This window comes from Schistocerca americana, chromosome X (genome assembly GCF_021461395.2).
Source record: "Schistocerca americana isolate TAMUIC-IGC-003095 chromosome X, iqSchAmer2.1, whole genome shotgun sequence".
NCBI lineage: Eukaryota > Metazoa > Arthropoda > Insecta > Orthoptera > Acrididae > Schistocerca > Schistocerca americana.
The window spans coordinates 531365592-531383892 of NC_060130.1; the positions used below are offsets into that span (position 1 = coordinate 531365592).

At 45.5% G+C, this 18301-nt stretch overlaps 1 protein-coding gene across 1 annotated transcript in view; it reads left to right on the plus strand.

Moving 5' to 3' along the window:
- The window catches only part of LOC124556121 (Down syndrome cell adhesion molecule-like protein 1 homolog), a 127908-nt gene that overhangs the window by 39726 nt on the left and 69881 nt on the right, over positions 1 to 18301 (plus strand). Inside the window, exon 2 of the mRNA XM_047130141.1 lies at positions 10944 to 11199. Coding sequence (XP_046986097.1) covers positions 10950 to 11199 — 250 coding nt within the window. The 5' untranslated portion in view covers positions 10944 to 10949. The remainder of the gene's footprint in view (positions 1 to 10943; positions 11200 to 18301) is intronic.

Below are 18301 nucleotides of genomic sequence, written 5' to 3' on the forward strand. Positions count from 1 at the left end.
CGGGTAGCAGGGGTTGTGTGGCGCGGGCTGGGCGGTTTTTTAGGTTAGATGGCCTTGGGCAAGTACAGAAAGGGCAACAGCCTCAACGGGTGTGGGGCAAAGTCAGGACATGCGGGGACCAAGCAGCAATCGGTATTGTAATTGTCAACTGTCGAAGCTGCGTTGGTAAAGTACCAGAACTTCAAGCGCTGATAGAAAGCACCGAAGCTGAAATCGTTATAGGTACAGAAAGCTGGCTTAAGCCAGAGATAAATTCTGCCGAAATTTTTACAAAGGTACAGACGGTGTTTAGAAAGGATAGATTGCATGCAACCGGTGGTGGAGTGTTCGTCGCTGTTAGTAGTAGTTTATCCTGTAGTGAAGCAGAAGTGGATAGTTCCTGTGAATTATTATGGGTGGAGGTTACACTCAACAACCGAGCTAGGTTAATAATTGGTTCCTTTTACTGACCTCCCGACTCAGCAGCATTGGTGGCAGAACAACTGAGAGAAAATTTGGAATACATTTCACATTAATTTTCTCAGCATGTTATAGTCTTAGGTGGAGATTTCAATTTACTAGATATAGACTGGGACACTCAGATGTTTAGGACGGGTGGTAGGGACAGAGCATCGAGTGACATTATACTGAGTGCACTATCCGAAAATTACCTCGAGCAATTAAACAGAGAACCGACTCGTGGAGATAACATCTTGGACCTACTGATAACAAACAGACCCGAACTTTTCGACTCTGTATGTACAGAACAGGGAATCAGTGATCATAAGGCCATTGCAGCATTCCTGAATATGGAAGTTAATAGGAATATAAAAAAAGGGAGGAAGGTTTATCTGTTTAGCAAGAGTAATAGAGGGCAGATTTCAGACTACCTAACAGATCAAAATGAAAACTTCTGTTCCGACACTGACAATGTTGAGTGTTTATGGAAAAAGTTCAAGGCAATCGTAAAATGCGTTTTAGACAGGTACGTGCCGCGTAAAACTGTGAGGGACGGGAAAAACCCACCGTGGTACAACAACAAAGTTAGGAAACTACTGCGAAAGCAAACAGAGCTCCACTCCAAGTTTAAACGCAGCCAAAACCTCTCAGACAAACAGAAGCTAAACCATGTCAAAGTTAGCGTAAGGAGGGCTGTGCCTGAAGCGTTCAGTGAATTCGAAAGTAAAATTCTATGTACCGACTTGACAGAAAATCCTAGGAAGTTCTGGTCTTACGTTAAATCAGTAAGTGGCTCGAAACAGCATATCCAGACACTACGGGATGATGATGGCATTGAAACAGAGGATGACACGCGGAAAGCTGAAATACTAAACACCTTTTTCCAAAGCTGTTTCACAGAGGAAGACCGCACTGCAGTTCCTTCTCTAAATCCTCGCACAAACTAAAAAATGGCTGACATCGAAATAAGTGTCCAAGGAATAGAAAAGCAACTGGAATCACTCAATAGAGGAAAGTCCACTGGACCTGACGGGATACCAATTCGATTCTACACAGAGTGCGCGAAAGAACTTGCCCCCCTTCTAACAGCCGTGTACCGCAAGTCTCTAGAGGAACGGAGGGTTCCAAATGATTGGAAAAGAGCACAGATAGTCCCAGTCTTCAAGAAGGGTCGTCGAGCAGATGCGCAAAACTATAGACCTATATCTCTGACGTCGATCTGTTGTAGAATTTTAGAACATGTTTTTTGCTCGAGTATCATGTCGTTTTTGGAAACCCAGAATCTACTATGTAGGAATCAACATGGATTCCGGAAACAGCGATCGTGTGAGACCCAACTCGCTTTATTTGTTCATGAGACCCAGAAAATATTAGATACAGGCTCCCAGGTAGATGCTATTTTTCTTGACTTCCGGAAGGCGTTCGATACAGTTCCGCACTGTCGCCCGATAAACAAAGTAAGAGCCTACGGAATGTCAGACCAGCTGTGTTGCTGGATTGAAGAGTTTTTAGCAAACAGAACACAGCATGTTGTTATCAATGGAGAGACGTCTACAGACGTTAAAGTAACCTCTGGCGTGCCACAGGGGAGTGTTGTGGGACCATTGCTTTTCACAATATATATAAATGACCTAGTAGATAGTGTCGGAAGTTCCATGCGGCTTTTCGCGGATGATGCTGTAGTATACAGAGAAGTTGCAGCATTAGAAAATTGTAGCGAAATGCAGGAAGATCTGCAGTGGATAGGCACTTGGTGCAGGGAGTGGCAACTGACCCTTAACATAGACAAATGTAATGTATTGCGAATACATAGAAAGAAGGATCCTTTATTGTATGATTATATGATAGCGGAACAAACACTGGTAGCAGTTACTTCTGTAAAATATCTGGGAGTATGCGTGCGGAACGATTTGAAGTGGAATGATCATATAAAATTAATTGTTGGTAAGGCGGGTACCAGGTTGAGATTCATTGGGAGAGTGCTTAGAAAATGTAGTCCATCAACAAAGGAGGTGGCTTACAAAACACTCGTTCGACCTATACTTGAGTATTGCTCATCAGTGTGGGATCCGTACCAGATCGGTTTGACGGAGGAGATAGACGAGATCCAAAGAAGAGCGGCGCGTTTCGTCACAGGGTTATTTGGTAACCGTGATAGCGTTACGGAGATGTTTAATAAACTCAAGTGGCAGACTCTGCAAGAGAGGCGCTCTGCATCGCGGTGTAGCTTGCTCGCCAGGTTTCGAGAGGGTGCGTTTCTGGATGAGGTATCGAATATATTGCTTCCCCCTACTTATACCTCCCGAGGAGATCACGAATGTAAAATTAGAGAGACTAGAGCGCGCACGGAGGCTTTCAGACAATCGTTCTTCCCGCGAACCATACGCGACTGGAACAGGAAAGGGAGGTAATGACAGTGGCACGTAAAGTGCCCTCCGCCACACACCGTTGGGTGGCTTGCGGAGTATAAATGTAGATGTAGATGTAGATGCAGCTTTGCGTGGCTTTCTCGCATGTTTCACTGAAAACGGGACAACGGACACTTATCAACAGGCATACAAGTTCTCCGTCTGCTTCCCGGTACAGCAGCATGGTGTCAACCACCGACTCACTGTCACTCATCTTAAGGCAGCTGGAGGCCGCGCCCCCGTTACCACTTTCTCAGAGCTTGAGCTGTCCTAAGCTGCCTATTGTCGCTTCCCTTCACCGCTCCCCCGCCGGCCAGCCATGGCCACTCTGTATACTTCCCTGGGATAAACTAGCCTCCAGTAAATCGACGCGTTTCCACAAAGTTTTTCATGTCGTGTGAATTACTTTAAAACCATCACCTGACATTAATTATTCCAATACGTCCATACTATACCCTCTACAAGATGCATTGTGCCTTGTCAGTCATTTTTGTTCAGCCCTACTGTTCGCTCAATGTGAGTTAGGTGATACTTAATGTAAGGGGCATAGTTCTTGCCATCTTACAGATTGTAGTGCCTACAACTGCTCGGCCACTCTGGCCAGCAGTTACCCCTCAGTCGTTTAATGAACAAAGTAAGAGCATGAGGACGATCAGACCAATTGTGTGATTGGATGAAGAGTTCGTAAATAACAGAACACAGCATGTCATTCTCAACATAGAGAAGTCTTCCGAAGTAAGGGGAGTGTCGTAGGACCGTTGCTATTCACAATATACATAAATTACCTTGTGGATGACATCGTTCGAATCCTGCCTCGGGCATGGATGTTTGTGATGTCCTTAGGTTAGTTAGGTTTAACTAGTTCTAAGTTCTAGGGGACTAATGACCTCAGCAGTTAAGTCCCATAGAGCTCAGAGCCATTTAAACTTTGGATGACATCGGAAGTTCACTGAGGCTCTTTGCAAATGATGCTGTGGTGTATCGAGAGGTTGTAACAATGGAAAATTGTGCTGAAATGGAGGAGGATCTGCAGAGAATTTACGTATAGTGCAGGGAATGGCAATTGAATCTCAATGTAGACAAGTGTAATGTGCTGCGAATACATAGAAAGAAAGATCCCTTATCATTTAGCTACAATATAGCAGGTCAGTAACTGGAAACAGTTAATTCCATAAAATATCTGGGAGTAGGCATTAGGAGTGATTTAAAATTGAATGATCATATAAAGTAGATCGTCGGTAAAGCAGATGCCAGACTGAAATTCATTGGAAGGAAATGCAAACCGAAAACAAAGGAAGTAGGTTACAGTACACTTGTTCGCCCACTGCTTGAATATTGCTCACCAGTGTGGGATCCATACCAAATAGGGTTGATAGAAGGGATAGAGAAGGTCCAACGGAGAGCAGCACGCTCCGTTACCGGATCATTTAGTAATCGCAAAAGCGTTACGGAGATGATAGATAATCTCCAGTGGAAGACACTGCATGAGAGACGCTCAGTATCTCGGTACGGGCTTTTGTTGAGGTTTCGAGAACACACCTTCACCGAGGAGTCAAGTAGTATATTGCTCCCTCCTACGTATATCTCGCGAAGGGACTATGAGGATAAAATCAGAGAGATTAGAGCCCACACAGAGGCATACCGACAATCTTTCTTTCCATGAATAATACGAGACTGGAATAGAAGGGAGAACCGGTAGAGGTACTCAAAGTACCCTCCACCACACACCGTCAGGTGGCTTGCGGAGTATGGATGTAGATGTAGATGTACATGTAGACATAGAACAATTACAAATAGTCTAGTGGGGTGTCAGAGGCAGTGCTGTTGCAAATGACCAATTTGTGTTCAGTTATGAAAATATATTGTGCAATCTTATTTGACAGATCTTGATGCAAATAGTTGCTACAACTGGACAATAATGCAATACTTATCACGCCTGATTTTTGCATGGCTATCAGCAGAAATGATACAGAATTTTAATTAAGTGAGTGTACCAGATGAGTCTGACACAGAATTTATTTTAGGGGTAGAACTTGAGTAGCCTTAAAATATTCATGAATTTCACTGCAGACTGCTATTAAGTCTGGAGAAAATTACCACCATCTAGTCCCAACAAGCTAGGACTTTGAAAGAAACTAATTTTCATTTTATATAATAAAAATTTTTTATTCACTACAAGACTTTAAGATAGTGTCTCAACAATAATCTTATTCCAAGAGAAATTCACAGAATATTAATATTCCATCAAGCTCCCTGGATGATGTTACATATCGATATTACTATTGCTTAACGTAAAGAAATTATGTTAAGAAATCGACTGTATGTTATTAGATTCAAGCAACATTAATCTTAGACTATAAGGCATAGTAAACTAGCATTCCTGGCCAAAAAAAATTAAGTGATTCATTTTTGAAGGTGAAATGGGCATATTAGTTTGGGTAAACTGTTGGTTGCCGAGATAAGAAGACAGGGAAAGTCATCAGATAGATAATGCGACTGGAGGTGATGTAAAGTTGTTTTATGTGTAACAATATATTGTAGATTATAGGTGCAATGATCAGTACTTGTATTATGATAATTTAAATGTAGCAATAACAGAAATTCTGTGATGGAAATGTTAGGTACTGCATGTAGAGGCAGCAAAGATGCCATGCCTGTAATACGTTATTGCAAAACTTAACATTGCATGCTGATTTTAAATTGTGGCAGCACTACCGTTTGGGATAGGAAAAGTCAGTTTTGGTGCAATATTTCTAAGCGCGCAAGTTACAGCCAGGTGTGGGCCTGTTTGCAGTGAGTTCGCTCACCAGCGGTTCCGAAGTAGAATGGAGGCCACAGGGCAGTAGACCCGCTGAAAAGAGTAAACGCAGCGGTTTGCATGGCGCAATTTACAGGCAGAAGGGGTCCACTGGCCTACCTAGGTCTTATGAGTACGTGACTTGGAGCAGCACATTAGCAAACCAGAGGTGCACAGCCACGTATAAATAGGTGCCGGTTTTCTATCAAGGCATTCAAGTGTGGCAGCTCTCTTGGACGGCGGGGCGTGTCACACCACCGGCTACACATAGCAGCAGATGGGGTGCCGGCATTCCAGTCCCCAGCGGGTCGCTGGTTCGACCCTCTGAGGCCGATGCGGGGTCCGTAGCCAGCCAGCGATGGGCCATTCCACGGCTCGCTACCGCGGGCATTCCTCTTGGCTCCCAACATGCACCGGAGACATCCAAGGCGAGGGCCGCAGATTCAGACGCTGGATCGTGGCCGCTCGTTGTCGCCGCATTCTTAGCCACGCCGGCCAGGGAGTGCTCTACAGGTCTCCTTGCAGCGGGCAGCAGTGAGGTGGCAGAGTTGGTTGCCGGCCCATCCTGACGACGCGGCAACTCAGCTGCTGTACAAGGCCAACACACAGCAGTGCGTGACTGGGTCACTGAGGTAGCCATTACACGCCAAGCCATTTCGCAGACTTTGAAGTGGTGTCCTCAGCATTGTAAGACCCAGTGACACAGACCATGAAGAACGGGGGCACTGTAGTTGGAAACAATAAATCACTTGGAAAGCTCGGACGAGTCTTAATACGGTGCCTTCTGCCCCTTCCCGCTACATTTGGCGTTGCTGTTACATTCGGTGACAGAAGTTGCTACTACAAAATGAAGCATAAACTGACACTGCATTGCGCAAAGGTATTGAAGAGCCATTTGTTTTAAATTCCATTATTTCCCCACTTTGCGGCACAGAAGTGTGATATTTGGCTAAAAGGTCCCCACAACCTTCCTCTGTAATGGTGCGCAAGCGTGGCACCCTGCGGCGTCACCGTCCCAACTGCGGGCTATTCTAAAACATTCGACGAAATTTGAACGTGATCCGAAGCAGTTAAAAGTATTTAGGCTTTTTCATCGTCCTTTTTCAGCCCCCTCCGAGTTCAGCAACACTCTCGTTGCCACCCGCGCACTTTGGTTGACAACTTACCTGTACAGAGACAACCCCTGACTGATTCCTAGACGCCTGTGGAAGGCAATCCCTTAACACTCTTCAGGTGAGTAGCTCTACACTGGTGCTGTAGCACCTACTTGCAGGCATGCAGAAGTTGAGGGGTGTAAAAGGAGCGACCCGCCCTCAGGTGGCTGGGAATCAGTAAAGGCTCGTGTCTGTACAGGTACATTTTTAAAGTGCTCAGTACTTTACATTACATTACATTTGTTCAGGCTGCATCGATTGTTTTGCCGGCGTCTTCGAGGAATGCTTCGGCGTTTTATTCACGCATGTGTCAATGTTGCATCTCCCGTGATCACGGCACAGGTGGGCGCAAAGCAGGAGAGCTGAGAAACCTTAAACACACTTAGCTGTTTTCAGTCATGTTGAAATCTCGTCGAATGGTTTTGAAACTTTCGTAATGGTTCCCCCGCTATAACAGAATGGTTCAAATGGCTCTGAGCATTATGCGACTTAACTTCTGAGGTCATCAGTCGCCTAGAACTTAGAACTCATTAAACCTAACTAACCTAAGGACATCACACACATCCATGCCCGAGGCAGGATTCGAACCTGCGACCGTAGCGGTCGCTCGGCTCCAGACTGTAGCGCCTAGAACCGCACGGCCACTCCGGTCGGCCCGCTATAACAGAGCCACGACTGCCACCTCACTACAGTCCAAACGGATCAGATCACGTTCTGTGGTGCTGCTGCCCCATGATGTTCTTAGAAAAGCGTTGAATAGACCAGGTCGGGGGGGGGGGGGGGGGGGGAAGGTATCTCAGTAGTGTCAAAGATTGTCAATAACGTCGTTCTGTTGCTCATCGCACTACAAACTGTCGTTTCTGACCGCGAAATGTGTGTAAATGAACGCCTCAAGTAAAGTGCTGGTTTCACTGACGCGTCTTATGCCATCTCCAGAGGTCTTTTCGTGTCGATTCTGAGCGGTGGTGTGTCTGAAACGTTTTGTCGATTACCTGTAAGAAAACAGCGTGACCTCAACGCTTAAACCCCTATATGCAGAATCTACTTGCTCTGGTATCTGCGAGAGATGTCTTCATTTTGGTGGCAGAAGAAAGTAGTTCAGACAGTGATTGATTCCAAAATTTGCTTCAGTGCCATATTGTGAAAAATAATAAGACAACAAAAATATTTTTAAATCGCACTGTGGTATTTTTTGCCCTAGAACAACAAATCTATATGAGACTGTGAGGTAACACTCTGTTATGTATGATATAAAAATCAAGTATCTCTTGCCCCGATGTTGCTAGTTTCCTTGGAGAGTAGCACTTCCAGACAGCACCCAATTCAAATGGCTGCCACAATACGAAAGTTCCCATTGAAATGGCTGCCGCAAGAGCACGATAGACCCCATAGTCACTGAGTTTCACTTTGGATTTTTTATAAGATATATACAAGCGTTACATTGCTGAATTTATGTCATAGAGATCTGCTATTCTTTCTCAAAAAATACCTTATCCCCATTTAAGAAATGCTACGGTCAGTTGCATAATTACAATACGCAATGGAGCTGATTTTGGCAGTGCAAGTAGATAGGGCCTTTGAAACCAAATAACGTTTATCTGACGCATTTTTTGTTACATAAACTTCATCTAGTTCTTGCACGTTCTATTGCTGGGTGGGACACTATGTGTAGCATCATTTCATTGACTCCAACCCCATTGACCCAATTCATTTAATTTCAGCTAATTTAAATCGTTTGTAGTACATCCCAAAGGAAATGTAAATCAAGGTCATATATCATGTCCGTTCGTCTGGTATGCTATTCCTGGATGAAAGAACGTTTGTTAGTTCCAAAGGAATCTGAAAAATTCTGACAATGAATGTTTGTGTTGCATCTGGAGGTGCGCTTGTATGGCATAAATGGCTCGAATACTAGTCTGACACAACTTTTCCCATGTCACGAGATATTCAGTAATGACGTTGTTGTGAGCTTCAGTAAGAAGACTGGTTTGATCCAACTCTCCATGCTACTCTATCCTGATCAGGCCTCTTCATTTCCGAATAACTACTGAACTGTTTATTGCCCATGTTTCGCTCCTGTACATGGCTACACTCCATAGAAACACTTTCGGAAAAGACTTTCTCACACTTAAACCTATATCCGATATTAACAAGTTTCTTTTCTTCAGAAACGCTTTTCTTGCCAATACCTCCTAATATCGTGTCAGACCTCCTTTTGCTCGGCGTAGATCAGCAGCTCGACGTGGCATAGACTCAACAAGTCGTTGGAAGTCCCCTGCAGAAATATTTAGCCATTCTGCCTATATAACCCTCCATAATTGCAAAAGTGTTGCCGGTACAGAATTTTGTAAACGAACTGATCTCGATTAAGTCCCGTAAATGTTCGATAGGATTCATGACGGACGATCTGGGTGGACAAATCATTCTCTCCATCTGTCCGGAACGTTCTTCAAACCAGTCGCGAACAGTTATGGCAAAATGACATGGCGCATTGTCATTCATAAAATTTCCGTCGTTGTTTGGGAACGTGAAGTTCATTAGTGGCTTCAAATGGTCTCCAACTACCCGAACATAACCATTTTCAGTCAATGGTCGATTCAGTTGCACCAGAGGACCCAGTCTGTGCCATGTAAACACAGCCCACACCATTATGGAGCCACCACCCATTTGCACAGTGCCTTGTTGACAATTGCATTCGTAGGGTCTGTGCCACATTCGAACTCTACCATCAGCTGTTACTATCTACAATCGGGGACTCATCTGAACAGCCCGCGGCTTTGTACTCTTCTATGGTCCAACTGACATAATCACGAGCCCAGGATAGGCGCTGCAGGCGATGTCGTGCTCTTAGCCATCGCGCTAGCGTCTGTCGTCTTCCACAGCCTATTAACGCCAGAATTCTCCGCACTGTCCTAACGGATACAAGCGTCGTACGTCCCACGTTGATTTATGCGGTTATTTCACGCAGTATTGCTTGTCTGTTTGCACTGACGCCTCTCGGCCGTTAAGTGAATGCCATCGGCTACTGCGCTGTCCTTGGTAACCGTGAATGCCTGAAATTTTGTATTTTCGGCACACTCTCGGAACTCTGGATCTCAGAATGTTTAATTGGGCTCTGAGCACTATGGGACTCAACTGCTGTGGTCATAAGTCCCCTCGAACTTAGAACTACTTAAACCTAACGAACCTAAGGACAGCACACAACACCCAGCCATCACGAGGTAGAGAAAATCCCTGACCCCGCCGGGAATCGAACCCGGGAACCCGGGCGTGGGAAGCGAGAACGCTACCGCACGACCACGAGATGCGGGCAGAATGTTTAATTCCCTAAAGCTCTCCGGAATGGAATTCCAATGCGTCTAGCTTCAGTCAACATTCCGCGTTCGAAGTCTGTTGATTCCCGTTGTGCATTAATAATCACACCGGAAACCTTTTCTAATGAACAATTTCCCTTTTATACTTTGTGTACGCGCTACTAACACCAAAATGATTCAAATGGCTCTGAGCACTATGCGACTTAACTTCTGAGGTCATCAGTCGCCTAAAACTTAGAACTACTTAAACCTAACTAACCTAAGGACATCACACACATCCATGCCCGAGGCAGGATTCGAACCTGCGACCGTAGCGGTCGCTCGGCTCCAGAGTGTAGCGCCCAGAACCGCACGGCCACTCCGGCCGGCTTACTATCACCATCTCTATATGTGCATATCACTATCCCATGTCTTTTGGCGCCTCAGAGCACTTCTGCCATCGTCAATTATTTTGCTGCCCGTTTAATAGAACTCATCTATTATCGCAAGTGTTCCTTTCCTAATGTAGTTCCTTCAGCATCTCCTGATTTAATAAGAATACTTTCCGTTATCCTTGTTTTGCTTTTGTTGATGTTCATCTTACATTCTCCTTTCAAGACAGTACCCATTCCATTCAACTGCTCTTCCAAGTCCTCTGCTGTCTCTGACAGAATTGCAGTGTTATCGATAAACCACAAAGCTATTTATTTCGATTTCACTAATAAAGAGGACTAAACTTTCCCCTACCAGGCTGACAAATTCCTACTCGGTTGTGTAAGGTAATTTTTCTTTCAGTTTATTACACCTCGAAGCAGTTTAGCTATAGAGGTACAGGTTTGCCGTTTGTGCACAGGTGACGATGCAGGCAGGCAGTGCGTCTGCGAAGAGCCGCTTGTCGGTGTCGGGCGCGCGGCCAGAGGACGGCGGACTGTACGAGTGCGTGGCCAGCAACGCGGTGGGCACTGCCCGCCACAGCGCGCCGCTGCGCGTGCTGGGCCCGCCCCACGTGCGGCCCATGCAGGATCGCCGCGTCGTCGCCAGGGCCGACGCCGTCTTCCACTGCCGCGTTACCGGATACCCCATCAGCGAGATACGCTGGGAGCGCGAAGGTGAGCCTCCTTTCACACTACCATTTTGGCTGTGCAGCTCATCCCCACGTCTTCGTCACTTCATTTAAAAAATAACAGGGGTGAGCAACTACTGCTACCCCAGGCTGATCTGTGTTTCTTGTTGTACATCTACATCTACATCCACACTCCGCAAGCCACCTGACGGTGTGTGGCGGAGGGTACCTTGAGTACCTCTATCGGTTCTCCCTTCTATTCCAGTCTCGTATTGTTCGTGGAAAGAAGGATTGTCGGTATGCCTCTGTGTGGGCTCTAATCTCTCTGATTTTATCCTCATGGTCCCTTCGCGAGATATACGTAGGAGGGAGCAATATACTACTTGACTCCTCGGTGAAGGTATGTTCTCGAAACCTCAACAAAAGCCCGTACCGAGATACTGAGCGTCTCTCCTGCAGTGTCTTCCACTGGAGTTTATCTATCATCTCCGTAACGCTTTTGCGATTACTAAATGATCCGGTAACGGAGGGTGCTGCTCTCCGTTGGACATTCTCTATCCCTTCTATCAACCCTATTTGGTATGGATCCCACACTGGTGAGCAATATTCAAGCAGTGGGCGAACGAGTGTACTGTAACCTACTTCCTTTGTTTTCGGTTTGCATTTCCTTCCAATGAATCTCAGTCTGGCATCTGCTTTACCGACGATCTACTTTATATGAGCCGGACGCGGTGGTCTAGCGGTTCTGGCGCTGCAGTCCGGAACCGCGGGACTGCTACGGTCGCAGGTTCGAATCCTGCCTCGGGCATGGGTGTGTGTCATGTCCTTAGGTTAGTTAGGTTTAAGTAGTTCTAAGTTCTAGGGGACTTATGACCTACGATGTTGCGTCCCATAGTGCTCAGAGCCATTTGAACCATTTTGAACTTTATATGATCATTCAATTTTAAATCACTCCTAATGCCTACTCCCAGATAATTTATGGTATTAACTGCTTCCAGTTGCTGACCTGCTATTTTGTAGCTAAATGATAAGGTCCAGGTCTATCTTTCTATGTATTCGCAGCACATTACACTTGTCTACATTGAGATTCAATTGTCATTCCCTGCACTTTGCGTAAATTCTCTGCAGATCCTCCTCCATTTCAGTACAATTTTCCATTGCTACAACCTCTCGATACACCACAGCATCATCTGCAAAAAGCCTCAGTGAACTTCCGATGTCATCCACAAGGTCATTTATATATATTGTGAATAGCAACGGTCCTATGACACTCCCCTGCGGCACACCTGAAATCACTCTTACTTCGGAAGACTTCTCTCCATTGAGAATGACATGCTGCGTTCTGTTATCTAGGAACTCTTCAATCCAATCACATAATTGGTCTGATAGTCTATATGCTCTTACTTTGTTCGTTAAACGACTGTGGGGAACTGTATCCAACGCCTTGCGGATGTCAAGAAACACGGCATCTACCTGTGAACCCGTGTCTATGGCCATCTGAGTCTCGTGGACGAATAGCGCGAGCTGGGTTTCACACGACCGTCTTTTTCGAAACCCATGCTGATTCCTACAGAGTAGATTTCTAGTCTCCGGAAAAGTTATTATACTCGAACATAATACGTGTTCCAAAATTTTACAACTGATCGACGTTAGAGATATTGGTCCATAGTTCTGCACATTAGTTCGACGTCCCTTCTTGAAAACGGGGATGACCTGTGCCCTTTTCCAACCCTTTGGAACGCTACGATCTTCTAGAGATCTACGGTACACCGCTGCAAGAAGGGGGGCAAGTACCTTCGCGTACTATGTGTAAAATCGAACTGGTATCCCATCAGGTCCAGCGGCCTTTCCTCTTTTGAGCGATTTTAATTGTTTCTCTATCCCTCTGTCGTCTATTTCGATATCTACCATTTTGTCATCTGTGCGACAATCTAAAGAAGGAACTACTGTGCAGTCTTCCTCTGTGAAACAGCTTTGGAAAAATACATTTAGTATTTCGGCCTTTAGTCTGTTATCCTCTGTTTCAGTACCATTTTGGTCACAGAGTGTCTAGACATTTTGTTTTGATCCACCTACCGCTTTGACAGAAGACCAAAATTTCTTAGGATTTTCTGCCAAGTCAGTACATAGAACTTTACTTTCGAATTCATTGAACACCTCTCGCATAGCCCTCCTCACACTACATTTCGCACCGAGCGAGGTGGCGCAGTGGTTAGACACTGGACTCGCATTCGGGAGGACGACGGTTCAATCCCGCGTCCGGCCATCCTGATTTAGGTTTTCCGTGATTTCCCTAAATCGCTCCAGGCAAATGCCGGGATGGTTCCTTTCAAAAGGGCACGGCCGACTTCCTTCCCCATCCTTCCCTCATCCGATGAGACCGATGACCTCGCTGTCTGGTCTGCTTCCACAAACCAACCAACCAACTACATTTCGCTTCGCGTAATTTGTCTTTTCTGCAAGGCTTTGGCTATGTTTATGTTTGCTGTGAAGTTCCCTTTGCTTCCGCAGCAGTTTTCTAACTCGGTTGTTCTACCACGGTGGCTCTTTTCCATCTCTTACGATCTTACTTGGCACACACTCATCTAACGAATATTGTACGATGGTTTGAACTTTGTCCACTTATCCTCAACACTATCTGTACTTGAGACAAAACTTTTGTGTTGAGCCGTCAGGTACTGTGTAATCTGCTTTTTGTTCACTTTTGCTAAACAGAAAAATCTTCCTACCCTTTTTAACATTTCTTTTTACGGCTGAAATCATCGATGCAGTAACCGCTTTATGATCGCTTATTCCCTGTTCTTCGTTAACTGTTTCAAATAGTTCGGGTCTGTTTGTCACCAGAAGGTCTAATATGTTATCGCCACGAGTCGGTTCTCTGTTTAACTGCTCAAGGTAGTTTTCAGGTAATGCACTTCAAAAAATTTCACTGGTTTCTTTGTCCTTGCCACCCGTTATAAAGTTTGAGTCTCCCAGTCTATATCCGGCAAATTAAAATCTCCACCCAAAACTATAACATGGTAGGAAAATCTACTCGAAATATTTTCCAAATTATCCTTCAGGTGCTCAGCCACAACAGCTGCTGAGCCAGGGGGCCTATAGAGACATCCAATTACCATGCCTGAGCCTGCTTTAACCGTGACCTTCACCCAAATTATTTCACATTTCGGATCTCCGACAATTTCCTTCGATTCTATTGCACTTCTTATCGCTATAAACACGCCTCCCCCTTCACTGTCCAGCCTGTCTCTGCGGTATACATTCCCATCTGAGTTTAGGATTTCATTACTGTTTACGTCTGGTTTCAGCCAACTTTCTGTCCCTGGTACTATATGGGCATTGTGGCCGTTTAGTAATGAGAGCAGTTCTGGGACCTTTCTGTAGACGCCCCTGCAGTTTACTATTAGCACATTAATATTGTTATTCCCTGTTGCATTTGGCTACTCCTTCCTTGCCGCGTCTCAGGAGGCGTCTTGTCCGGCCTAGGGTGGGAATTCTCTAACCTAATAAACCCACATGTGCACTCTACACGTACTCCGCTAGCCTTGTAGCCGCTTCCGGCGTGTAGTGCACGCCTGAATTATTTAGGGGGACCCTACATTTCTCCACCCGATAGCGGAGGTCGAGAAATTTGCACCCCAGATCTCCGCAGAATCTTCTGAGCCTCTGGTTTAAGCCTCCTACTCGGCTCCAAACCAGAGGACCGCGATCGGTTCTGGGAACGATACTACAAATAGTTAGCTCAGATTCCACCCCGCGAGCGAGGTTTTCCGCCTTCACCAATTCCGTCAACCGCCTGTACGAACTGAGGATGACCTCTGAACCCAGACGGCAAGAGTCATTGGTGCCGACATCAGCAACAATTTGCAGTCGGGTGCACCCAGTGCTCTCTGTCGCCGCCGGCAGGGTCTCCTCCACATCTCGGATGAGACCCCCCGGCAAGCAGACAGAGTGAACACTGGCCTTCTTCCCCGACCTTTCCGCTATTTCCCTAAGGGGCTCCATCACCCGCCTAACGTTGGAGCTCCCAACAACTAATAAACCCCTCCCCCCCCCCCCCCCCCCCCCCGTGTGCCTGCAAGGACCTTGCTGAAGGAGCGACCACATGTCCACTCACAGGCAGAGCAGGCAATGCCACACGACCAGCCTCCACATTGATCCTCCGCCTCGTGCGCCGCGAACGTCGCTGAACCCGCCACTCCCCTTGGGGAGAGGGTGGCCCAACCTTGCCCGGTACCCGCGAAGATGTCTCGACAGCAGGGACAGTGGGTGAAGCATGTAACACCTGGGGTGTACTATGCGACGCACCAGACTCCCCACTGCCGCTACACTCCGAGGCAGCAGCCTGAAGACGGCTGACTGCGGCCATCCGCGGTGGTCTAGCGGTTCTAGGGGCTCAGTCCGGAACCGCGGGACTGCTACGGTCGCAGGTTCGAATCCTGCCTCTGGCATGGATGTGTGTGATGTTCTTAGGTTAGTTAGGTTTAAGTAGTTCTAAGTTCTAGGGGACTGATGACCTCAGATGTTAAGTCCCATAGTGCTCAGAGTCATTTGAACCATTTGAACCATTTTGAACCGCGGCCATCAACACGTTCAGCTGTTCGCGAACAGTGGTCAGCTCCTCCTGCGTCCGTACACAGCAGTCACACATCCTATCCATCATAATAAATCAATTTACTGTAAAGAGTTAATCAACTTTTAACTAGACTGGTAATTCACTAAAGGCGGCTGATTGTTTACTAAACTGTTGTTGCTAGACACTTCTTGTAGGAAACAATGAAGATAGCACTACCTGTCTCTGGACTGTACTGAAAACAAACACTAGCACTACCGGCACTATGGTTGACTAAAGGGACTCTCTCTGACTGTATTCAAAACAAACACGAAATCTATGGAACACTATTAATAGCACTCGACAATTAAAGCTTCCTAAAAGCAAAAACTCACGGAAGAAGAAGTGACAAGTAAGAAAAATACAGTTAATACTTAAATTAACGTAGCTCACCGCACAGCAGAAGTGAAGCAGACGGCACTTACGACGACACATTACATTTGGTTTTTACTATATTGCCGTTCAGAATCACGATTCAGTGTCCCTTCGGACATGCATGCATGTCCAAAGGAACTTTGCATCGTATTTCTGAGCGACGGAGGCACTGTAATATCGTATTTACCCGCGAAAGCGACATTTAGTTAATATGTTACTCTTGCGCGGGAATATACGTAAAGGATGTATGAGAACAAGTTGTAGACACCTGGTTGACGACGTGAGGAAGTTTGCGTGTGTTCTTTAGTTGTGTTCGGATAAGCTAATCGTAAGGAGACCGCTCGTGACAAACGGGAAATCCGAGTTAGAGTCTCAGTCCGGCACAAATTTTGATTGTCGTCATTCCGTCCTACAGCTCTTGGTTGTCCATATTCGCAACTGTGAATACATTTCATGTTTTTTGATTTTTGATCACGTGCGTTTTCTGTATCGTTTCATGGGGTCTGTCCTTTTGCGTGGAACAACGACTTGCGATGTAGGTTTTCCATTTTTAAGTAGGACGTAGTCCACCAATTTTGGATGTATGAAATACCTTACAAATAAATTATTCGTGAACTAATCATTAGTACTTCTGCTGATGATATAATACTATTCATTGGCGTATATTCCTCTATTACTTACGGCCCGCATCTCGTGGTCGTGCGGTAGCGTTCTCGCTTCCCACGCCCGGGTTCCCGGGTTCGATTCCCGGCGGGGTCAGGGATTTTCTCTGTCTCGTGATGGCTGGGTGTTGTGTGATGTCCTTAGGTTAGTTAGGTTTAAGTAGTTCTAAGTTCTAGGGGACTGATGACCATTGATGTTAAGTCCCATAGTGCTCAGAGCCATTTGAACCATTTTTTTCTATTAGTTACGACCTCAGTGCAAAACACAACTTGTCAAAAGACGACACTGACATTCTGAAGTATTTGACAAATTTTGGCGGGATTTTCCTTAATTTCTCTTCAACTGTAGAAAAAAAGGTCTATATTTTTCAGTAGTTGTTTGGACGTATGAATCTACATCTTGTATTGACGTTATTGGCGTCTTTATTTTCTTTTCAGAAACACAGGTAAACGAATCAGTTCTTCGTCATAGCGTACCTTGCAACTGGTTTACGCAATCACTTAGCTCTTGCCACAGAAGTTATGCTACGTGGTTCACTTGCGGGGGTGGAGGGTGGGGGGGGGGGGGGCGGTCAACCGTAGCATCATCGAGCGTCGTATTCTCTATGATAAGCAAGCTATACAGTTATATTTTATTACTGATTAGCGATCCGACCCGACTTCGCATGGATAGCATTGCGTATCTACGACCAGACAACCAGCCGACTTGCGTGGTGTAACGTAGTTTATTTACGGGTCACTGTGTAGGTTTATGAATAAATTTCAAAGAACAACGTTAAGTCACCAAATTTCATCACTTTCATATAACTTACGCGATGTAAGCAGTGCACTGTAGGAAAATTGTCGGGAGGAGTGGTTGTTATGTGTTCCATATTTGGAGTGACATCTTATGGCAATGACTGGAGCCCATCGTGATGTAAGTTATATTTTTACAACAAATGTAAATATTCTTCGTGAATCATCGATGTATGTGTGTGTGGATGATTCAATATGTATCGGAATCTGGCTGATGTGGCACAAATAAAACAAAAAAAGAAAAAACACGGATGATGTACATGTTTAGCTCGTGTTACAGCACGTCTATTGTGAAGCTCAGTACGCACTGTGATACATTGTTGAGACTCATTACCGCAGTCCCTTGTCGTGTACTCTTTATGGCAGACTTCTTTGCCGTGCCATGTAAAGAATCATGTAAACATCTACGTTTGATTCAAGGAAGGCAGAAATCTGAAAGCTGAGTCATCTGCTGCGCTGCCGAAAGAACGTAAAGTATCAAAACGAAGCAAAATTTCTGAAGCTGTCTCTGGGAAATCATTATAATTGTAGTGTAAACTATAAAAGGCCACATATTTTGGATTCCCAAGTTTCTTCGCTTTGCAATTGTTCTCAAAGGACTGCAGGAAAACTATTGGTTCAAATTTTTGATTATTTCAAATTGGCAGTTTCACATCACAGCCCTATGATGAGGTGGTTATCCTTTCGTTATTGGTCTTACTTAT